This window comes from Haliaeetus albicilla, chromosome 12 (assembly GCF_947461875.1).
Source record: "Haliaeetus albicilla chromosome 12, bHalAlb1.1, whole genome shotgun sequence".
Classification (NCBI taxonomy): domain Eukaryota; kingdom Metazoa; phylum Chordata; class Aves; order Accipitriformes; family Accipitridae; genus Haliaeetus; species Haliaeetus albicilla.
In genome coordinates this window covers 7976410-8001569 of record NC_091494.1, presented here as the reverse complement: position 1 = coordinate 8001569, position 25160 = coordinate 7976410, and the positions used below count along the sequence as shown (strand labels likewise).

Here is a 25160-nt window from a genome sequence, read left to right as displayed (position 1 = left end):
AACTTGCTGCACTTACTTGTAATGCTTAAGTTATTTTTTGCCACTGCAACTTCTACACTGAAATCTGTAGTTTCACTATGCGAAAGTCAAAGATGAATTATAGCTTTGTATTTAACCAGAAGTTCATTACTACACAGCAAATTCTTTAATACTAAGTTCCAATCTTTTTTTTTTAAACTGTTATGCAATTATTTTAGTATTAAAAGGATAAACAGTAGTCGCACTCAGAAGTCTGATGTTATGCGAAGACTTTTAGTAAATATTTAGTTCTTGTGCTTTCTCTCCCAAATCCGTGTGGCCTACCCTTGGACTAGCTGTAAAGCATTAGGAAAAAGAGTTCGACTAACATTTCTGTATCAACAACAGTAACTTTCAGGTGACAATACAGAGTTCCTAGACTCCTAAAAGCACATTACTTTTTAATACTAGAGTGTTTATGAAAACTACATTTATTCATTGGAAACAGTCAATAAAATGTATGGAAAACATGAGGCATGTATAAAATCTGATACATAAAGCACAGTATATAAATTTAGACAAAGGGAACAAAAATGCTGTAAATCCTTATTCAAAACAGTATTCGTAATGACCTCAGTGGCTTACTGTCAAAAACACAGATTGCAAGATTAGACGGGTAACATGTGTTCTGTGTATTTTCCGCATAAAATATATACACTTCAGTTCTCTCTGTAAATCTATTGTATGCAGTATACAGCTGTACATTTGTATGTAAACACATTAATACACCGATTTCAGATATGCTGTATGTGCAGTAGTGTTTTAAAAATTAAGTATTTTAAGAATTGTCTTGATATAGCAGGATCTACATCAACTCTTCCTAGCACGTCCAATAACTTTAATGAAAACAGGTTTCTGCATGTGATAGCGAGAACCTGAACTACTTGGTAACCTTTTAGTGCTGTAAGATGCCTCAAGTACAGGCATAATCTGTGGTTTGAAAAGAGCTGCAGAGAATCTTAAAGTACTTCAATGCTGTTTACTTGTTTTACTTCAGTCAAATGATCTCCATATACACAGCAAAGGCAAGAAAAACTGTTGCAGTTATCTTGCACACCACTGTTACGTTACTGCAATAGCTACCTGAATGAACGTGGCGAGTAAAACACAACTCATCTCCTGCTCCAGGATGATTTTGTTCTGAGGGTTATTGTAACAAGCAGCTATTAGCGAAGGGAAGAGCACTTTGATTAAACGAGGATCACTGAAATACTGGAAAGGCAACTGGCACAGTTTTTGCAGCACTGTGGGGTGACGGCCAGATTGTACAATGATCTGAAAATACAAACATAACAAAATTAAAACACGTGATCTATCTGTTCTTCTCTTCCTGTTAACCACCAAGGGTGCTGAAGTCATGCTAAAAAAATGAGCACGGCTGAGGAGTAAATACTAAAAATAAAGCTTATAACATTTAGTCCAAATAAGTTCTGTTTCAGTGTGCAAGTATTATTTTTATTGCAGAGGAACACAAAGAATATAAGGCTGTGAAACTTCTTTTTTTCCTGTATCACCCAAAAAGACAGTAAGTAAATGAGAAGGGGATTAATCTGCAGATTACAATAATATAGATAATTTAATACCTTCATTCAAAAGACAAAGAATTATAGCGAAGGGACTATTGTAAGTTAGAGCTATGAAACAAAAAACCACAACCCCTGCCATTTACACACAGTAAGCATGTGGTTTTGTTGGTTTTTTTTTTTTTGGGGGGGGGGGGGTCAAGAAAGAGATCACCAGGACTGTAAAAACCCTCCTGAAGCTCAATCATCTTTTACTAGAGTGCTCTCTGGCAATTAGAGAGGACTCTGTTTCATGGTAGATGTCTGCCACGCATTCTCAGGCACCAAAAAGAAAAGGTGATTGTAAGCTGCACAGCAAGGAGTTTCAGTAAGTAGAGACTCAGAAAGATCCTCCCATATGTATTTCTTATCTCAGTTTCTATCAGTGCCATTGACTCTAAAAGGAGAATTGTTTAGATAAATGGGACTGTTGTCATGAAGCAGGCTAAGTTTACAACTGTGTACATCTGAAGAAAAAAGTCAATGCTATTACTGGTCTCCTGCAAAGGAACCTTTCCAATTTACTTGATATTCTTATAAAATCTTTGTGATAAACTAAAAAATGCCAAAATCGGATCTGTTCCAAGTAACCTTGATTAGACAATTATAATATGAAAGAGCTGTTTGACCCAAAGTTGGCTTTTCGGTATAGGAGGAAGCTCCTATAAGGTTAGAACACTGTAAAACTTAGGGTCATGACTGTAAATTGTACTTGGAAAAACACAATTTTACAGGTACACACCCAGACAAGACTGCATTCAAATTAAAACCAGAAGGACAGAAAGAAGCAGTTGAGACCACAGGAACATAAATTACAGGGATTTACAAGTTTTCAAAGCACTTTTAACAATACCTTCAGAGCACACTCTCAGTTGATAATGCAGCTCAGTTTAAAAACAAGATCAACAAAGTAATAGTTTGCATTTTTTTCAGTTCACCAGTAAAGACGACATTGAAAACCTTTCAAAATACTGGCAGAAATGTCTTAATGCCCTTAAAGACAGGAGGAATTTTTAAAAGTCAGCCAAATATGTGACAATTACGCATACATTCAGACATTGTTTTGAGGAAAACATCACTGAAGCATTTGGATGATTCTAAACTTAACTACCAGCTACAAGCCTGTAAGCAAGAGGGTGCCTTTCGAGTTTGTGATTACTGTTTGAATTTTAAATTAACTGGAGTGGTTATTATATAAATCTATGTTTTTCTACCATAAAATATATAATCAGAGAAGTACTTAAAATCAATGGTAACTGTACTAAAGTAATGACAATTGGTATTTCTGATCCAGGGCAGAACAACAGAACTCTTGATTTCTTTTTAATGGCCACTGTACACTTGCATGAACAGGCAGAGGAAAAGAAGTTTTCGGGACTTCTCATTTTTCATTTCACAGTTTGCTTCCTTTACCAGTTCTAAAAACACCAAGGATAATTAGTGAACTCTCGCCAAACTAACAGTGCAGATACTCAAATAGCTTCCATGGAATTATTATTTCATTATCTTTTCAACATTTTACTACTATGATGTTATCAACATTAAAGATAGGAAGGTATATACAAGGGCTGCTGATTGTTTTAATCTGGTATTTATCACATGTGGAATCAATTTAATGATTTCAGCTCATTGTACTAATGCAGCTACTAAACCTGATACACTATATTATGTACTCTGGAGAAAAAAAAAATCATGAGTCACCCCTTACTGGAAAAAAACCCCAAACAAACCTCTAGCAGAGCACTTATTCCTTGTTTCACTGTCAACTGGTAGAGAAAGTGAAGTCCAGCACTTGACTTAGCAGATGAACAATGAAGAAAACAAATTAAAACCTTGCCCATGACTTCTTTACGGTGGAGAAAGACTTCTCTTGACTGAACAGTCACTTGGCTTAATGATCCCAGGGAGTTTTGCAGGCCTGGAATACTCATCTTACAAAATGCTCTAATATGAGATAGAAACTCCTTACTTAAATCCAGTGCAGAAAGCTTGCTTTTCCTCCCACCACATACTGGAATCCAGACATATTTACTTAGAATTAGCTTTTCTTGTTGCTCTCTCTCTCTAGCTTGAAAGTCAGATATGCCTGTCAAATGTAACCAGATCCTAATTAAATCATCGCATTTCTGTATAGCCAAGCATTTAAGCACCTGCTTAACTTCAGATATGTGCCTAGGTTCCCTTAATATTTGCTTGTGGTTTTCTTTTTCTGAATTGAGACCTATCAAATTCATATAAGCCATATTTTTTTTTTTTTTTTTTTTTTTATCCAGAGCAGGTAACTCACATCAATGTTTTCTATATTTCATTAAAAAATTTTGCTTACTCTCAAAAGTTACAGATATTCATACAAACTTATTGATTTTGCCTGTACTTAGCTTAAATAAATTCCAAAGAAGATGCACCCACTTAGCTTAGCTTATTTTTGGCCCTACACAGTAAACATGAGAATACCCTCTGAAGACTGAAACTATACACAGGTAAGAGACACAGCAAATATGTTTCTGAAATGCTATTTCATGATGAATTAATGAAGTTGGTTTTTGTGCTACCAGCCAAATTCAAGACCCTGATACATTTCAGAGGTAGAGCCCCTGTTAAGGAGCATGGTGACAGGATTCAGGGTTAGCATGCCAGAAAGCACTGGCCATTGGTACCGTCATTGGTACCGTCTACTCTCGATGTAAAAGCCTGCTGAAAATGAGAGGCTAGAGCTTCTTAAACCCTTTCCTCTGCTGAACTGAAGCAACCTCTACACTGTATAAGCTGATGGTTAGCAAGGCTGCACAATACATGCCACTCTAATATCCGATTTTGTTTACGTTTAACCTTTGCTAAAAGTCACCTTTAAGAACACTATTTTCCCTGCTTGGTCTCTGTCTGAATTTCCAGCTTTTCCTGTGCCACATACGCTGCGCCTACTGCATCCACACTAGCTGCCTACCCAGCACAGGGACTAATGTGATGACCTGTGGGAACTTTTTACTGAGCTACACCTTTCAAGGTTGCCAATCAGTTATCTTCTGTGACTCCCACCTGTTTACAGCCTTCTGCGGGTCCCGCTAATTTGCTGAATCTCCAATAGCCAGAGGGTCAGGCACTCTCTTCTGCCCTACCAGGCAATCCATGCTCCCACACGACTCTTTGGAAAGTGCACTCTGCACTCACAAGTGCAATAACCAGCCTGATCCACTGTACTGGTATTTCTGAAGTTTAACACTTTAGGAAAGCATGAGTCACGATTTCTAAAGTCTCTAGACGGAAGCCATTTTTTCCTCAAGTTTACTGGGGCCAATATTCACTACTTAGTATATTGCTTGGCCATTTGCTGCAATTCTTCTAGCTGTGAAAGTCTGAAGCAGTATAAAAGTCAGTCTTTCAAAACAGACTACAATGACAAAAGCCAGCAATATGCCACACAGCACTTGAGCAATAAAAAAGGACAATCAATCAAAAAAAATTAAAAGCTCCTTGTGGTATGGAACAGTAATAAAGTTGGGAGGGGAACTCATCATTTTGCTGGGAGATAAGGCTTCCCTTGTCACTTAGGTAGGGAGTCTGGCTACAGACCCGAGGTGACTGCTGGAAGGATATTCCATCCTGGATTCTGCAGTTCTTCCTCACATTCCCCCCAGGACAGCTCCAGCAGCCTTCCTCTCCTGCCGCTGCTTCCTGGCACCTTGCGAAGGAGATCTTCCCCGGGCTGAAGGCCTTTCCTAGGGAACTAACAAACCGCATGGACCCAAATAACTTGGGTACAATTCTCCTCTGGGTAGCAAAGGGAATGTTGCAGCTCATTTCATTTTTCTGTGAAGCTCAAAGGGCCCCAAAATAACTTTCTGATGACCCTGCAGGCACGAGAATCGTCAAAGTGCGACTCCTTTCCTTGCTTGCAAGGGCAGCAAGATAACTGCTGGCATACGGGGCAACCTTCGCCTGAGAACTAGCAAGGGAAAGATGTTTTGGTGAACACCACCTAATTCTATTTACATACTGTATATACATATATTTGTCTTTCACTTCACCTTTCTCTATATCGCTTTTATTGTGAATGAAAACTACAATTAGTTTTAAATGCCTATGTATGAATTTTTGTCAAAGCAGGGTAATAAAATCTTCATAACTAATAAGATACAGATCTTCTGAATGATACAGCAATGACACAGAACGTATCAGCAGTTACATGTCAAATCAGAAGTAAAATCTTACCAAGTCAATGGTTAATTTTACAAGAAAATTAAAGTAAGAATCCTCTAGCCTTTGAAACTGTATCTTCACAAGCAGGCAACTGAGTTTATAAGCACCTTGTAAGTAATAAACAGCATTTTCACTGAGAAAACTAAAGTGTCAGCCAGAAAGTTAAAGAATGACTGTATGTAAAATATTGAACAAATACTACCCAAATTGAACTGCTAATTCATATATTAATGTCATTCATATAGTCATACTTCCTAATTAGACATATAATGTAGATACATGCTACTAATTTTTCAAGAACTACTAGTTCAGTCAAGCTGCCTTGTGAAGACTTACATATTTTTAATTACAGAGTAGCATTTTTGGTGATAATCTAGATTTTTGTTTCCAAGTTGTAACTGCACACATTTTACATATGTAAAGCATTTTAAAAAAGCAAAACTAACTGAAGGTAAAACTTTGCCTGCAACCTTCCAGAGATTTAAGGAAGATTATGATCACAGATTGGTTTTCAGTGATTCTATGCATGTATGTTTAATATTGTCAGATATTTTATTACAAGTAAAAAAAAAAAAAAGTTCAGTCTCAGACCAAGAGCGTTTTCACTCCTTGTGTACTACACAAGGTTAGTCCAGGATTACTGCAGAGTGGAAGTGCTGATTTTTTTAGAGCAATATTTAGTCTAGTTCTACTGATGGATTTAGGTTTTCTTGTTTCACTTGGACATTTGGAGCTCTGGAAAGGCATCATTCATGTTTCTGTCCATATATACCATAAACCCACTGGAATTATCTTTCAAAGAGGCTAATTAATTTTCTGGTCAGGAAGAACAGAAAGCCAGCAGCATGCTTTCTGTCTATGCAAAGGCAAAAAAAAAAAACAACTGAGAAGTGAGTATTCAACTGATTCAGAAAGACAGGTTCTCAGTGAACTAAACTGTGCTAAGACCAGAGAACCATAATATTATGAATCGATTATTAACATTTACTGAAGATTATCCATACACTTAGAAAGCTAAAAGACATTCATCATGTGTCTAAAATGATAATAATATTTACCATTCTATTCAATTATTTCCTCAAAGGTTGCTTTCCCCCCCAGTAACAATTAAAAAAACCTCATCACAGTATTCCAGGTTAAAAATGAATTGGTTTAAGTCTGGTGAGAAGCTGTTCTCCTCTGAATTGTTCGACAGTGGTCTGGTTGTCAAGTCCAAGCCTAAGCCCAAAACAGGGTACGATTTTCATCGGTCAAAGCAGCTTCCCTAGCTATCAAAGGGAGTCACTAAACAAGATGGTGCATTTGCTAGGAGACATTCGCCACATCCATTTCGGTGTGGCAAGCAACGCTGCCAGCGATAATCCATTGTTCCAGGGTCCTTTAAGTCCAGGGCTGGGGGACACAGCCGGTGCTGGCTCTTGGAGACCTATGGGGTATACATGAGAGCCCTCAGCCCCAGGCTAACTCAGGAACACAGACGTGCACTTCCGTCATTTTTGTTTCATTTTTGGGAGACTTGCTGAAGACTTTTCACAAACAGAACTGGAAGACACAATTTAAGTGTTCTCAAATAGAAACACCATATGTGGGTACTTTTCAGAGCAGATCCTGTAACTTGAGCTCTAGTTTTCATTCTGTTGTGTTGCCCCATGATTTCCTTTATCACAGATTTCCCATTACCATTCGGGCAATGATTTTGCAAAAGCTGACATTTTACTGAAGTCACCAGTAATGCTTTTGTACACAAAGGTGTACAGATGTGTTTTCCACATGACAAATAACAGACAAGCTCACTGCAGCCTGGATACTCTCCTGAATCTCTCCTAGTAGCCACTTGGTTACTCTGCCTGCCAGCTCACATGGCCTTCCAGAAATCAACTACACAGAAATAACAGAAGATTTAAAAAAATGAGTGTCTTTAGATGTTAACTTCACATTGTTTGCTTATTATTTCTATTCCTTCTGCTATATCTTTGCGTCACATCATGGTTTATGCTGTTAAAAAATATGCAACATAAAAATGGAGAAACTTTGAGAGCAAATCCATTGCTGGCATCAATGGCACTGCTAGGGCACCATAAATTAGAGCTACAGGGGTAGGGGGATGTCCAGCTAAGAAAGTAGAGACAATGTCCAGCAACTCCCCGCTGCCACCTGAGCACCTGGAACTGCACACATGCTGCCAGGTCTCCCCAGCAGCAGAGGGATGCTTGCTTGGCAACACTGCAGCAGGAAGGTAATGGGACTTAGGGGTGCTTTCTGTAGCCTACCAGTTTCTTTCATCCACAGAAGAAAGGAAAAATTGCTTCTTGCTGCTTTAAGAAAGCAAAAAAAGGAGAAAGATTGCCAAGGAGAGAAACTGAAATCTGTAGCCACAAAAAACCCAAATGTCAACATTTTGAACAAAACCTTACAAGTCATTTAAGTGCACGACTCTTGCGTGACCAACTCTGCACAACAATGTTGTGTTCTTCGTACTCTATAGTCAGGCTGGTGTTTTTTAGTAATTTTGACCAGGTATTAGAAGTTGTATGTAGCTCTTTTATCAAATGACAAGTGAGATAAAGTTATACCAACATCAAGTGGATACAGGAAAATGGAGCTGAATCATAACTTTGTAAAGTTTAAAGCTTCCTGAAGCAAAACCTTCCTCAGCTCTTGGAGAGAAAAAACTGCTCATGAAATGGTGTATTCCATAGGTTCTTAGAAACAAACACAGTGATTATCACTGCGAGGTGAACTAACTTTCTAGATAAAATCCTTCTCAATAGAATTTCCTTTTATTTTTATGAAATGAAGCATTAATGTGTGCTCTTCTACTTGACTGTGCTCTTCTGCTATAATGTACTTCATGTTCAGATGCAATTTTCTTAGAACAAATCAGACTAAAAAGCTAATGGTTCTCTAAGGGGCACTCCTTGCCTTTTCCACTGTCTTGTATGACCTACAGTTCCAAACTTGAACATGACCATTATAAACATTTGGATCTTAAAATTGTACTGTTGGTATAGGAACTATTAATGTTTCTTTTCTATTTATTTGTCATTTATATAAATGTCAGTTCTAATTTGTACAAACAACTAATAACTTCATTGAACAAGAACTGTGCATCTGATCTCTGCAACTACAGTATTCCATCGAACAGTTAAATCCTTTTGTTTGATGTCAGGTTATTTATAACTTTGTAGAAGAAATAAGTCTTTATATTAGTAGTCCAGAGTTTCTCTTCAAAGTTAGATCTGCATTATTTCTTTGCTTCTATATAAACAGATCTCATACTGCTAGTATTTAATCACCAGAATATGTCACCACTTAGGCTCTTCTTCTGTTTTAAGGTCAAGCTCTTTTCTTTCCATTTTGCAAACTCCACTACTGGCAAGGCTTGGAGCAAAGAACGCTCTAAATTCCTCCTAACATCTATCAGGAATCAGAGCGCCGTTTCCATGCAAAAACAATGTTCCGGAATGCTACATTAAAAATTAAAAATAAGAATTTTGTCTATTTGAAAAATTCCAGTGTTTATTTTCTTAACATCACATGTAAATAACATTAGTCTTCCTATAAACCACATTATGAGCATTGTCCTTTTAGAGCTAGCTCTATGGTTTAAGCATACAGATTCAGTGGTGCTCTGTGTATACACAACAAAGAAAAAAATTGTCCGAGCAGTTTTTGTATAAACATCCTAAGCCATTTGAGCATTTCGGATAGGACAATGGCAAATACAAGCACAGTGATGCAGTAAAGATGTAAAAATGTTTATCGAAAGTGATGCTAGTGGGAAATCTAGATAAAGAAGTTCTTTATACAAAGCTCTTGAAAAAATGTCACCCAAAATGATAACTAATAAGTCACCTTAGTTATAAGATAAAAAATGAAGTATATATAGATTAAATTCAGCAATAAATAAATAATATTAAACAGATATTGTAAAAGATAAGGTCATTACAATGTGATGAAAGGAGAATGGAACCAATTCTAATATGCATTGAGGCTATTTGTCAATTTAACACATGCCCAGGCTACAGGATAAAAAAAGTTATCTAATGCCTGAACTAGAAAAGGTATTAAGGAAAAGCCTAACTTTAAAAATTGTAGCATTTTAGCATTTTACATATTAACATAAATGTTTAAGCATGTGAGGTTGCTTTCATGCTTAACGTTAATCATATACTTAAATACCCTGTTAAATTTAAGGGTATCATTGCTTTCTAGAAAATAGTAAGCTTCATAGTTTCCAAAATAACGTAACAGGAGATTTATATGTTTAAATGTTGGCCTAATAATTTTTAATCAGAGGAGAGTATTATTATTTATCAAATGCATTGAGAAATACATATATTCTGTAAGCTCAAATAAAAAACCCCATCATGCCATGTCTCAAATCCCTAGGTATTATTCTGAACACTGAAATGATTAGAATTAGCCCTTGTAGGCCTGCATTATTTCTGAAGAATCACCTTCACACTTAGATAAGCTCTTCAACTTTGATGATGTACCACTTGTAAATTTAAGCTGCTGCTTTGGGTGTGATTCTCTACTCATTTACACAGATGAAGCTCAACTGCTCTGAATGAAGAATTCTTGACTTAAAGGCTAGAGAAGAAACAGGACCTTAGTCAACAGAAGTTCAAAGATACTATTGGCAGAGGTTTCTGCCATCATCCTTGAAAACATAGCTAGTTTGGGTCAAAATCCCCAGAAGGTGTGAATAATTAAAATATTGCAGTCTAAAACACACAAAATCTTTTAGTGTGTCTCAGAGCATTTTCTCTCTTCAAAAGCAAGCATTTTCCATCACTCTCCAAAACCCTACTCGCAAGTAAGCTATGTGGTCTTAGAACTTTTATTACTAGTACATTTTGTCTTCTGGCTTCCACAATGAACATAAAGGGTTTGTGAAAATATCTGATCATCAACTAAAAAGACTGTGAAACACTGAGCCATTGGACATGCTACAGAGCTGGCTGAGGAAAAGTTTCAAACAGAGAACAAGAAAATGTACTTTTCTGCCATGAAAAATGTGCTACAATTTACCCATTACTAAGGGGAGAGGAAGATGAGCAAGATTTTCCATAGTACTCACTTTGCAAGATTTAATGCATTTTGTTTTTTCTTATGTTTCAGTATCACTTCAATCCAGTGTTACTTGAGCTGAATATGATGAAATGGGTTTGGGAGACTTCTTTGGGCCTCTTGCAGGTTCCCACCCTTAGAGCAGCATCCAAGCGCTCGGAACAACTGTCAACCGCCTGAGCCCAAAGCTGTGAACACAGAGCAGGCTGGCGTCCTCTCTGCATGGGGCCACCGATGGTGGGGACAGTCACTGTGGGTCTGCAGAGACTTGGAAACTTAGAGTTTATGGGAGAAGTACAGGGAGTTCCCTCACACATGAGGCGAGACAGACAATAGCTTACAAGGCCTGATTAAATATTTGCAGGCTTTAGACTTTGTTTTAAATTTCTATGTGAAATTTAATTCTCATGAAAAGGAGAGACTGACAGGCTGGGTGGGAAGGAGGCAGAGCGAAGGCAGGCGTTGTGCAAGCTTCTGCGTCCATCTCCGCCAGCGGATCTCCACTGGCCAAACCCATAAATGTTTCAGGCTCAGGTCTTAGCTGAGAAGAAACTGCTTATTAAGCAGGATTATGCCAAACTCTGTGGTGTTTGTTCAATGTGGACAAAGGTCCACTGGGGATTAAGCTGAGACTACCAAACCCTTTTTCTTCCTGACCCAGGAATAAGATTAGAACATCACTCTCTGGAGGCGGCATTAGCCGATTGCTCACTCTCTTCATCTCTAAGCTTTAGTGACGGACCGTATTTTAAGGTTGTTGAAAGTACTGGCTTTTTTTATGACAGTGGGAGCTAAATTTACCCCGTGCTTACAGTTTGAGAATAAGACAATAAGATAAATCCAAGTGCATTCATTTCTCATATTAACTCCTAAACACTCTCTCTTTCCCTCCTACAGGAATCAGCCAGCCATCATGAACTGAAGCTAAATACACTTGATTTCATGTGACGTCTTTGCTCCTATTAAATTACCTTCCCCACACCCTCTCAAACCTTTTTTTGAAAGGTTTAAAGAACTAAACCCACAACCTCAACATGAAATCCATACTCCTAAAAATCCCTCCTCTGGAAAGAAACTAACAAAATCAGAATTAAGTAATTTCAGATCCTGTTTACTTACAAATATGGACATTAGCTATACAGTAACTACCAATTCCTGCATCTTTACCCATGTTGTATTTTCAAAAACTCCACCTACCCCATCAAAATTGTTCCAATAACTCCATAGCCCGAAAAGCAACATAAATAATTAAAGTTTAATGATGGCCTCTAGTAAACAACCCATATGGAAACTCTACATAATATTTTTATAACCACTTTTCCAAGTTTTCCTGTCAACTTCTGATTTTCACAATTTTTCCATTTTAAAAGTATTTTTCTTTCTTCGCACTAACACTAGAGGAAACTGGCCATGTACCTAAACTCGATATGCACTAACACTGTCAAAAGCAGTTAAAAATAATTTCCCTACAGAAGATAACTTTAGATTAAAAGTCACTTTGTAAGTGTCCCTTACAACCTAGCCATACTTGTAACCATAGTTAGGATATATGTCACATACATATATATGTATGTGATACACACTTACTGTAGGATAAAGTATACTGTTATTTTATGACAGAAGTAAGACTTGCCACATGAAAAAAATGCTAAAATGTAAGAAAATATAACTATAAGCCTATCATTGAACAAAAAAAGGGAAAAGACAATCTCAGGATGAAGACTTTCTTAGGGACTATCTACCATGCTTTCTTTGTGCTGGGCATGAAAATAAATGTGTCATAAATTTCATGATCCATTCAGAACTGTAACTGCCATAAAATATTTTAACTTCTTTGAACATCTTATACCTGTGATACTGCTGTGTGACATTTTTTTTTTTTTTTGACAGGTGAAATTCCTCTCCCAAAATATCCTGTAATCTTACTGTTCCTTATTTCTTTAACTGGAGCTAGCTGGTATGCCTGAAACATGTTTTGCGATTTCCCACATCTATATAGCAAGGATAAATTTGTAATAAGTGAATGATACTATTAAATCTAATTCCGTGTGCTTCTATTTTCAACATATGGATTATTAGACATTAACATTTTCATTGTTTATAAGTTTACAATAAGAATAATGTACTGTTCTTATGGACACAAGTGTCTAGGGATAAAAGGTCTGGAGTGACAGAGAAATAAGTTAGACTCATCCAACTGGAAGACAAACTTTTGGGGATGAAATCCCTTCTTCACAGACACATGGTTTACATATCCAAATTTTTCCAATTGCATTTGCTATTCTAAGAGAAGTTTTTCCTTCTATCTACACACCATAATTTTATAATTAAGTTTTTAAAAGCTGCATACACTTTTCCCTAGCTCTTTGACAGATTTTGTTTTGTGATCTAGTAATAATGTTTTAGTTCGGCAATTTAGAAGTATACAGTTCCGGATCCTATATATCCCAAAAGTTAGTGAGATTCTTCTAGAGCACTCTAAATACAGTGTGTGTCAAAACCTGAAAGTACAAAAGCTATTTTTATTTAAATAAATGCATAGCAATACAAATAAACAATACAACTTCTTTTGGAGCCTGTCAGGCAAGATCCTGAGTCTGAGGATCTGATTTGTGATGACTTTTCATATGAAAAATATTCAGTAATTGCAATGACTATGGAAAGATTTTTATTCCCAATACAGCAATGTGAAAGAAGCCAAATTGTCTGTCATTCATGTTAATTTAATTACAGGACCACATTCAATTATCCAATATAATATGCAAATGAAGTGAGTTGACAGCACATGCTAATTATATTCATTATAATAATTAAATCTAACAATGAAAGGGAATAAAAATGTAATGAAATAGAAGGATATTTTTAATTAACAAGAACATTTTAATTAGAAACTGTAATCCTATAGCCTGATATAGTATGGTTGGCTTATTGAAATATTGGACATTATTTTTATTATGCAGTTTAGTTTTACATGTCTATCCTTAGTACCATGGGACCTGTTTTCGTATGTTAGTAGATTAAATGGTGGCTAAAAAAAGAAAATCAGTTTCCTTGATCATACTTCATGTGAAGCAGATGCATAATAAAGCCGAGCTCCGCTGCAACATGATTACAGAATCCCGTCTCGTGAAACACAGGCTGTCTAACTCTGTAGTAAACAAAAGTTCACGTGCCGATACAAAACAGACAGTGTAGTTTAGGCTTGACTAATGATGTTAAAGCATTTAAAAAACTGAAGAAACACTCCTTGCTTTTTGAAATTTTCAGTTTCACAACTGATTTATTTCTTCAGTGACAGCAGCTGCCCTGAAAAAGCTTTTGTTTTATTTTTGTTAAAACAAAATACAAAAAAAGGAAAGGAATATTACTAATATATTATATGTGGGCAGAGTCAGCAAAATCATAGTCTTTTTAAAATAAACAGAGCAAGCACTATCAAAACACGTCAGAATGTGTTCCTTAGGAATCCATTGTCCTCATTGCTCCTTGACAGAATCACTTGGGCCTGGACCAAAAGCCAGCCGTGGTGAAAATGCTAACTGGAACCCCAGCTACTCTCTCTGCATGTATGTGGGACCCACCGTGAGGCCCCCCCTTATTTGGGGCTCCTGGAAACTGCAGTGAAATATGAATCTCAAAGCTATATGAGAGAAAATAAGTTTCCTTTTTAATTTGCCACTCAACTAAATATAGAGACTTTTACAGATAGTGTAATAAAACCAGACAAACCTATATTACATTAAATGATTGGCATATGATGCTCTTGGAAGATTTTCTTCTATGAATGTGAAATATTTAGGAAATTGCCCTTTTATTATTTTGACTGCATAGTGGTAATAATTCACTTACTTAAATCACAGTACTACTACAGAAGGTCAATGTTGAGGTTGACAGGCTGTAAAATTTCCTTTTTAGAAATCTATCTATTCTCCAAACTGGGAAACTGCAATTTTTTTGAATAATTAATGCCTTTTTTCCTTATTCCAGTATGCCACTTTGGATATTTATCTCTTGATGTGGGCAGACAAAGGAATCACAAAAAGGCACACTGAAAACTCCAAACAACTATTTGTTCTTTTTTTTTTTTTTTAAGAGTTGAAAGGAATGAAAACATACAAAGGATTGTAATAAGGAATACAAATTTAGAGAGGAAAAGACTTATTTAAACTACAAACATTTCAAAGCAAATGTACATTTGACTGCAAGAATAATGTGAATCTGCTTTGAAATACATCAGTTATTGACTCCTTTAAAGTTTATTCAAACACTAAATAAAAAAAGCTATCAGGCTCTATGGAAATTTCTTTTCGTAGCTCAAGTCTGGTGTATCTATTTTTATTATGCTGTTCTTTCCAGGAGGTTCAAGCCTACTATTTGAAAGCTTTCACTGTGAGACGAATTTTTTATTTTTAGTAGGACTCTGCAGATGATCAACAATGAAAGAAAAAATTCGAAGCTCATAACATACTAAAAAATTAAACCATAACTGAATGACTAGAAAGCACTTCCCTTTTCATGAAAGGCATTTTATCTTTATTGGAAATCACAACACTAACAGCACCTGAAAATAACGACCGTAAGCAAGTTGTACTGCTTTGCCTAGTAGTAAAAGGAAAAATACTTCCTTTTACTAAAAAACCTTCCCTGCATTTTGCAAGTACCTGAGTGAGGAACGCTTCAGTTTGTCAAAATGTTTTCTTTTTAACCAAAAAAACCCAAAACAGAATGCCACATCCTCAGTTAAACACTTGGGAATATCAGAAATTACATAAAAAGTTAAGCACGTCATGACGTCTCTTGAGATAGTACTACCAAAGCAAACCACCACAGAAGACTGCTTTCAGTGTATGAAAAGTACTAATGTACCGCGGTTGTTTAACCAAAGACCTAAACTTGACTCTCAGAGCTGCAAAAGCTACCTTTTAATCTTGAAAATTAACTCAGTCCGGGGGTAGATTACTGATGGTACATGACCTCAAGCCCCAGTGCACATGCTGAAGACTCCGAGACACTGAAAAATCACCAGCTGGGAAGCATGCCCACAGACAAACACATTTTGCACATACTTAGTCTCTTGACTGCCTGCCGGCAGCCACCATAGCCAGCTGCTGCCGTGGCACGGTGCCTGCTTGCCATGGTCAGACCTTCGCCCCAGGGCATGAGCGCTAAACAGTGTGACAGGCACTAGACTACTCTAACTGACATCGCTGGTAGGAAATCCCTCTTCTGCGCTATTCCTGGCACATTTATAGTTTCAAGTCCTCCATGCAATGAATCACATCTGTTTGTACTTGTGTGCCAGAAAAGAAATTTTTAAACCCCAGAGAAAATACAACATTGTTTGCTAGCACTTCGGGATGCCAGCACGACCCGTTGTGTAGCAGTGGGAATCAGAAAATGGCAGCAATATCACATGGATTTTCAAAACGACCATATTAAAAAGTGTTGCCCACAGTTAGCTCCAGATCCTGCGTGGGATTTGGTTGCACAGGGTAGGAAGGCTGCAGGATCCTCCCTCCAGCTGTGGCCAAAGCCACAGAAACATTACTATATAGTTACATTATATAATTATATAATACTTCTCACAGCATCGTCAGCTTTAAGATATTATCATGTTCCAATCATAGTCAAAACTGTAAGAATGTTATCGGATGGCTTTTCTCTAAACCGTTGCTGACAAGTTGCAACACTTCTTTCTTCTGCTCGTCAGCTTAACTGAGGGCACTAAGCTCCTCATCCTGAACTCCTACCCCAAAAGTGGAACAAAAACAGGAACCAGGTGTTACAAATATGGAGAGAGTAACTTCACAAAATACAGCATTCAACTGAATCATACCACAGATGTAGGCACCATGATGCAGGTTCTATGTACCCAGAGTCTGGTTCACATACTCAAAAATAAAGAGCTAGTGCCAACTTCTGCCCTGCCCAATACATCCTGAGATGCTACATATAAGCTGAGGAAACTCAGAGATTTTTAAGGCTAAAATACTTGAAATATTTTTGAAGTGGACAACAATCAAGGAAGCTAAATGGGAATTTTCACTGTTTGTTCAACAGAGTATTTGGTTTACTACTAAAAAGATTCAAGGAAAAGGATGGCTTAAACTTAAATGAGTGCTCTGGTTACCAGGGAGATGGCTACATTGGCATCTGAGGACATGTCTTCATGGCAGACTAGCTTAGTTGGCTTTAAAAGGGTTTAACTTGGGTACCAGAGCCATCTGATCAAATAGACATGAAGTTAACTTGGAATTAAGAATAACAGTTGCTAAGTATATCTTGGCAGCAAGTAAGGCTACTTAAAAATCAGTGCAATGTCAGCATCATTGTCTGCATAAGAACATGGAGTTTGCTTATGGACGCATAAAATTAACGTTTTTGTGTTAAGATGCAACTTCAGCTTCTCTTTTGCAAATGCATATGTTTGCGCTCACAGGAATTCCAAGCGCTTCAGCAACACTGTTGAGGGGATTAGTTTTCTTGAGGGATCCATGACTAAATGTGCCCTTGATAACTTCTGATCCCATTTTCCATTTGCCTTACCTGATTATCTGTGTTGTTTACAGTAAAATAGCCCACACAAATAATGACTTCGTGTAGCAATCCTTCACAGGTATGCTGGGAACAGTACCACAGCAGAGAGCTGATAATATGCCGGAATGCAAGGGACAGTCCTTCAGCACCCACAATAGACTGAAAAAAAGGCCAAGAAACAGAAATTACAGTCTAGCAGCATGTTACAGAAATTGTGAGAGTTACATACACATCAATTGCACCCTTTTATTTTTTCTGCAAAGCATAGGGTATGTTCTTTGTTGCGATGACTTTGGAGCAGGACAGAATCAGCTCTCTTCTTTCAGTAACTTATTGTTTACAACTGGACTATAACATTAAAAGCCACAAAAACAAGAATAAATTCCAATTTTAAAGGGACACTGCAAAAATTGGATTCTGCTTAGTTGACATTCAGTGTAGCATTAGGTTGACCACTTCATTTGACATACATTACATGTTCCAGGAAAACTTAATGCTAATAATATTTCTTAGTAATAAGCAAAAGAAACCAAACCATCTTCATTTCTGCAGAAGAGCAAAATGCATTTCTCATTAATAACTGCGCTCTGAATGGAATACAAAGATTAATAACAAATAATGACTTTTCAAACATTAAAAGAAGTTAGAAACATCCAAACAGAGAGAACACTCAGCTGCAAAGCTTCTTGGGATGTTTTTTAAAAGTAGGCAAATTGCTGTAACATGGAGATTCAGAATTAGATTTTATCTGTGCAGCCTACAGCCTCTATTTAATAAACATGTCAAACAGACAGAACGACACAAGGTCAAAGGGGAAAACTAAAGCACAAGGAATGAGCATGACAGTCTACTAACTCTAATGAAACAGCAATGCAGGCCTGTGAGAAAATCTCTTTCATTTGAGAGTTTTCTTCATTTTATACCTCGTAGCCTGTGTTAAGTACGTATACATAAATCCCAGTCTGTAGTATAGTTCAGTTTTAGCATACTCCAAATCTACCCAGCAAAAGTAGAATGCTTGACAATTAAAACAGACTCAGCTGTGGATATTTTCCACCTTGAACCTCAAGCATTCTGGTAAGTTAGTGTATTTTCAAAATTTAACGCACAATACAGCCACCATTTACTGCTTTACATCATGTAAATGCCATGTTCTTAGGTCCACCCTTATTTAATTAGTGCTATCCACGTATGCTGTGACCTAGCACTCTGGGTTTAACCTTCCCTGATAACAACAGGTCAAAGGGCACCTGAGTTTGTGTATAAAAGTTAAACTAATTTTTCAAGGAAACTATGCTTCCTTTTTAGCCAGAATTAATATCAGCTCAGGATCTTGCGTCGTTTCTCACTACCATCTTTCCATTGTTTAGACTGTCAAATTAAATGAAATATATACCCATAAGCCATCTGTGCTAATACAAACTCTAGAATACCAGACCTCTTCTGTTAATCAAAAACCCCTATTCTATAGTCCTACTATTGCGTGGTAAAACTATTCCTTAGAGATAATTATCAGAGAGTACATAAACTACGCTTTTTCTCTCTGCTGTTTGCTAGCCTGCTATAGACCCAAGGTCAGAATGGACAGCAAACTGCCTCAGATGTATGTTGATTTTTTTAACATTACAGAAACAAATCCCATTAATACATTGAAACGGATAGCTGCTGAGATTACACAAGTGTGTCTGTCCATCACAAACAATACTATGCCTACAATTCAGTAAGACAGCTAAGTGGATACTTCCTAAGCCAAGCCCTGCATCGAGGAAGTGAATTAAATAATTCACACTGGTTAGTTTTCTACCACCCTTTAGACAATAATTACTATCTTGTGCCATTTTATGTAGAACAAACTAATGCAGATAGTGGGATTTGGGAATTAATGCTCATGGTTTGTTATAAATGCTCAGATACAATGGTAGTTGGTAGAGGGGTGAATACAGACAGTGTAAGTAGAAGCCTGCATTTTAAAAATTAATAGCGGTTTCTTGAGATAGCAGGGAGCAGCCCTTCAGCCAGTGCGATTCGCTATAGCTCCCCTACAAGCTGTAACTGTCCCAATTCAGGTCTTACTCTCTGGTATATACCTGTAATATCTACAGCAACAAATAAACATCCAGTCTCAAACCAAGAGGTACTGAACAAGCTGTAGAACTACTTTGATACACCTTGATTTACAGAAAGAAAAGGGAGTTAATGGTGTGTCTAAGAGTTGTTTTACATGAAACTCCAATAAATTCACTGTTTCTTTGCCCTATAAAAAAAACCTCTGACTGGACTGGATCCTGGAACTGCATCTATACAGATCAATGTTGCCACACGCAAATTGCTTGTTGCTGTTATTAGAGATGCTAAATGTACTAAAAATCAAAGTCAAGAAATAAGAACTGAAGGAGACTTATACCCTTACACTAAATTCTTTGCTCATGCAAAGCTTGTGCTGAGTTTAATGTATTTCAGATGGAGTGTGTGGTACAACTTACATACAAATTACATATTAAATGCAACAGAAACCTGTTCTGATGAATTGTGTAAGATTGATGCTGCTAAAGGTGTTTTGCAAAGCAATGCTTTTTGACAGGTGTTTTATATTAACATAACAGCTTCGCCAATTTATCTGAGAAATACACTAGTATTTGTATTTTCTTTGTATGGAAAATGATTCATTTACACTAGAAATCTGTTCACAGAAGAAGGGTAAGAAAAGACCTTCTCAAGACTCAAAATGTGATCTTTTTGGATTTTTTTGTGAACAAGAATTATTAAAAGTTAAATTTCCAATTTTTGGTCAATAAAATTTTATTTGGATTAAAAAAATTAATATCAAGTGATTTTCAGTTTCAGTTGTACAATCTTAAAGCAAGTAGCCACTGAAAGCACTGACAAATGTAAATTGTGGTTATAATATAAGCAAGTCCTTTCACATAGGAAAAACTGTTGTTTCGTGCTTTTGACCAAGATTTTTTTTACATTTTTGGGGCTTATTAAATATAAAAAGTACTATGTTAAAATGATGCTTTTTGAATAGATAAGTCATGGATTGGATTCAGCATTTCATGTATTCTAAATTTTCACTTTTTGATTAAATTAATGAGCCATAACTATATGGTGGAAACAACAACAGTTACCAATTTTATGCATGAAGAAAACCTAAACATTTAATCATGAAAGTCCCTTCAATAACTCAGATCTTAAAGACAAAACTTAGTCCAAAAGTATATACAATAATTAACATTTTCACACTAAGCAAAAGTTTCAAAACATCTGTTACCTGAAAGGCAGGCAGATCAAGAACAGCAAAACTATTGAAGAAACGTAAACTCTGAATGGCAACCTGGATTGTGTTTGCTGCATAGCTGTCTTTAGGACTTGCTGTGTTTGGATCTGAAATTGTCCCGTGGAAAAGAACACAGTACAGCATATGCAAGACTCCAACCAGATCCGTAGACTGAAGAACTGCTGTTAGTCCTGTGGGGTCCTGGCGCGTATTGTCAAATATGTTCCAAGATCTGTCAAAGAAACATTAAGCCGTCTGAGGAGGAGACCAGCACTCAGCTAGAACACTTGCCCAGGATGCAGTATTTCTAATAAGCCAAAAATTAGAAAAACGGTAAGCTGTTAAAAAGGAAAAAACCTGATGTCTAATGTGTCAAGAAACCACAACATTTCCAGAAAATACTTTCAATAATCCGGGCACTGTCTCATGCTCTCTTTTAATTGCAGTGCAGCTGTATCTTTAAATATATTTCTCCACATACGGGTGTCTTTACTCCCAAAATGGGTTCACGACACCAGCATGAGACCATGCAGAAAATTCGACAGCTTTAAAGTTAGAAGCCTGGAGGCACTTTAGGGGCTCCATGCAAGCTCTGTCTCAGGTCAGTAGCCTACACCCATCTTTCTTCCTTGCAACACCAGCCAGCAGAGGTGGGAGAACTCCCTGGAGCCTCTCACTGCCTCAGTGACGGGCTGCAGGCAACTGGAACAAACTGCCTACCTAAGTAGCAAACTAAGTTACTAGGACCAGATGATCTTAATCAAATAGTTCTGCAGGAATTTAAGAATGAAGTGGTCGAGCAGTTAACAAAACACACTACTGCTTATTTCAGTCAGATGTTATTATGGGAGACTGTATGGTAACAAAGCACAAACAAGTAAGAAATGCTCGAGACAAACCAGCGCAGCTTGTACGAATGTAAACTAGGTTTCTTTGTTATCTTTTGGTAACGGAGAAGGTTTTTGGCTATCTAGGATATCAGAACAGGCAGGCAAATAACTCGGGATGCCCTTTCCATTCTCACATCCAAACTTTCAAAAGCACTTAACATAATCCCTCCATGATTTGTACTGTTCATGTTCTTTCACGTTATTAATAATCCAGAAGATGATGCAGCACAGTCCCTACTAAGGAAGATTAAGATTATTTAACTTCCAGAGCAGTGACTACGTGTGGAAGGCAGGTAAACATAAAATAAAGCACAAAAATAATTCGACATGTTTTATATACTCTGAGTTCTAATTCAAACCCAACATGTAAATCACCTGAACTTCATTACAGAAATACATTTAGTCTATATTGGCAATCAAAGGAAGCACTAAAATACTAAGATACAGTGAACAGTAACACTGAAAATATGTTACATCAAAATCTGGTCTTTACCTCATCTACCATGTTTCCATCTTAACTAAAAAAAAAGAACAAAGAAAAAAAGAAATAAGTGCCAATATCAAAGATTGAGTCTATATGTTACTCTTTTTTATAATTAAAGGAAGATATGACAGGTGATATGAGAAGATGTTTTAAAAGGGCAAATTAGATGAGGGCATCTTTCCCCTTTTATAACAAGTAAAACCAAAGGAAATGGGAAAGTAGTGGAGACAAGAACCACTTCCTAAAACAATCCACAACTCTGAAGACCTCAGTTTAATACAGAAAAGACTGGACACTCAGAGGGCTGAGAATATTCCTGTTGACCAGAATCAGTAAGGAGCTTTTCCTTGACTAGAATGGCTCTAAATGATCTTTTCAGTATCTGCATTAGAAGCACCCTGCACCACCTCTTACACACATTGTTCCACTCCAGTGAAGTTTCCAACCCAGAGCCTAGGTAGGCTGACTAATCCTGCTTTTTATGATACAGACACTTCTCTTCAATGGAGCAACTAAACCACGAGTTCAGCAACTACCAAGTTTTGGCAATCATCATCATTATCTTCTGTCATTTTCACTTTTCTAGTGAAGCAAAAAGACCAGGTAAGAAAGCACCACCTCACCCAAACCCAATGTCTATCAATGAGAATTTCTATTGGTAACAGCACACCGTTGTTTCCTTGGACCAAAGCAAAAGAGAGAGAAACAGGCAGAGCAGGATAACAAACCCGTGTTCTCCACGTCCCAAAGGAAGCCCTGATACTGGGCTAACTTCAAATATACCTTAAATATTTTAAGAGAAGAAGGAACAACTGTTACATGAAACACCATCTTTCCAGTTATAATAGCAAACCTGAAAGCTAGTATCTATGCATTTTGTCATGGATACAATTCTTCTGTAAGGTAGCATGAGTGGGCACTAAAAACATGAGCAACACCTGGTTGTTTCAGACAGCAAGGCTGATAACCAGGGTCTTTCAAACTCCCGTCGTGCCCCTGAGCAGGGACCGCTTAGCAGCTGGGTGGGGACAGTGTGCACAGCTACTGCAAGGAAGCTGAAATGCTGCAGGTGAAGGAGGGACAATTTAGGAGGCACAGGATGGTTATTTTAGCACCCAAGCTATGAAGTATCTCTGCACAGCCTCTGAGGGGTCTTCTCGCAGCCTGGAGCCCAGATGAATACAATAGGACAGTATTTGGGTTGTACACAACTTACTCTACTAGCACCCATCTGCTTCCATCACTGTCCGCTCACATCTTTACATTTAGAAAGCAGTTGCTCAGATCACTCACTTCTGCTTTTTATCAGTTAGATCACACATGTAAGGAATGATCTTATCTGAAATTAACATTTATGGGTACCACTTCTTTCCAAGTTATTTCTGTTTATAGTCCATGAGTGTTCAAAGCTACTGAAAACGCTTTTAAGTACAGCATCCTCTGCTGCTACCTCAAGGATTAATGTCCCGGTCCTATTTCAGCAATACCTATTGTCCTGGTTTCAGCTGGGATAGAGTTAACTGTCTTCCTAGTAGCTGGTACAGTGCTGTGTTTTGAGTTCAGTATGAGAAGAATGTTGATAACACTGATGTTTTCAGTGGTTGCTAAGTAATGTTTAGTCTCAAGTCAAGGATTTTTCAGCTTCTGATGCCCAGCCAGCGAGAAAGCTGGAGGGACACAAGAAGTTGGCACAGGACACAGCCAGGGCAGCTGACCCAAACTGGCCAAGGGGGTATTCCATACCGTGTGACGTCACATCTAGTATAGGAACTGGGGGGAGTGGGGACGGGGGGACTGCCGCTCAGGGACTAACTGAGCATCGATCGGTGGGTGGTGAGCAATTGCACTGTGCATCATTTGTATATTCCAATCCTTTTATCATTACTACTGTCACTTTATTAGTGTTATCATTATCATTATTAGTCTCTTCTTTTTATATTCTATTAAACTGTTCTTATCTCAACCCATGAGTTTTATTTTTCCCAATTTTCTGCCCCATCCCACAGGGTGGAGGGGGAGTGAGTGAGCGGCTGTGTGGTGCTTAGTTGCTGGCTGGGGTTAAACCACGACACCTATGCTGCACAAAAAACCACACAAGATTGCATAACTACTTCACAAATCTTTGAAAGAAGCAATGAGATCTTTAGGTGAGACACAGTAAGAACAAAAGCAATGTAGCTGTGCGTATTTTCCAGTACCTGTGTTGTTACACAAGTGACTCCATTACCACCAGTCACCACCAGACCTCCACTACAACTCTGCAAGTTAGCAGTCAGCCATTTGTAAAGAGTCAGCTGGAGACAAACGTGTCTGACTTTATTGTACAAGTTCCAAAACCAGCGTGTTCGTTTAATACTGTGGTAGCCAACTGAACATCTAACAATCCTTAAAGAAAATGTGCCACAAAACCAGCTGTGACAGTGCTTCAGAAGGCCACCGGCATAGGATTCTCTCAAAAAACATGTAATAACATTCCAAAGACAAGCTGAAGTACATTAAAAAGATGATTAAAATTATGATTTGATGCCACTTACCTGCCGTAAAAGAAGAACCACAAACATTCAGCTGGTGATCTGTAACACTCATAATGACCCTAACATTTACTCCATAAAGAATAAAAAAAGTGGGAAAAATACTAGAGCTAGAAATGTGTTTTGGGTGGGACTACATGGCACAACAGTTTATGGCATTACTTTTGTTTTCCTACACCTGGAATCCGTGCCCAAAATCTTGATTTTGAAGCTCTGTGGTCTTTAAGTGAGTGTGTTTGAATGGAGTCAGCAGAGACACTTCCTGAACCATCACATGGCCTTGCCAGCTGTGCCTTTACGCAGATTCCTGCTGCATAGTTTCAAGTCCCGTTGGCACGTGAATCCGGCTGCAAGTGAGGAACGAATGTGGATGGCTGCAAAAGGAGGGTGAGCTAACAGCTCTGGGACCACCATTTTTACAACTTTGCTTTGTGTGTCTGTGGACTCCTTAGTGTTCCTCACTTTAAAATACCTCCTGATGTCCAATTATTTCTTTTGCAGTATGCAGTAGCCAAAATGTGTTAACTGTCACTTAACTACACTCAGGTAACTAGAATGTTTATTTCCACAGTATCACATGAAAGCACA

General features: G+C 37.5%; 1 protein-coding gene across 2 annotated transcripts in view; it reads right to left on the bottom strand.

Annotated features, from left to right (window-relative positions):
* The window catches only part of SCAPER (S-phase cyclin A associated protein in the ER), a 171686-nt gene that overhangs the window by 4044 nt on the left and 142482 nt on the right, over window positions 1-25160 (bottom strand). For both annotated transcript variants that reach the window (XM_069797892.1, XM_069797891.1), the window contains 3 exons: window positions 20662-20899; window positions 17400-17549; window positions 1102-1293 (listed from right to left, as the gene is read on the bottom strand). In XM_069797892.1, coding sequence (XP_069653993.1) covers window positions 1102-1293; window positions 17400-17549; window positions 20662-20899 — 580 coding nt within the window. The remainder of the gene's footprint in view (window positions 1-1101; window positions 1294-17399; window positions 17550-20661; window positions 20900-25160) is intronic.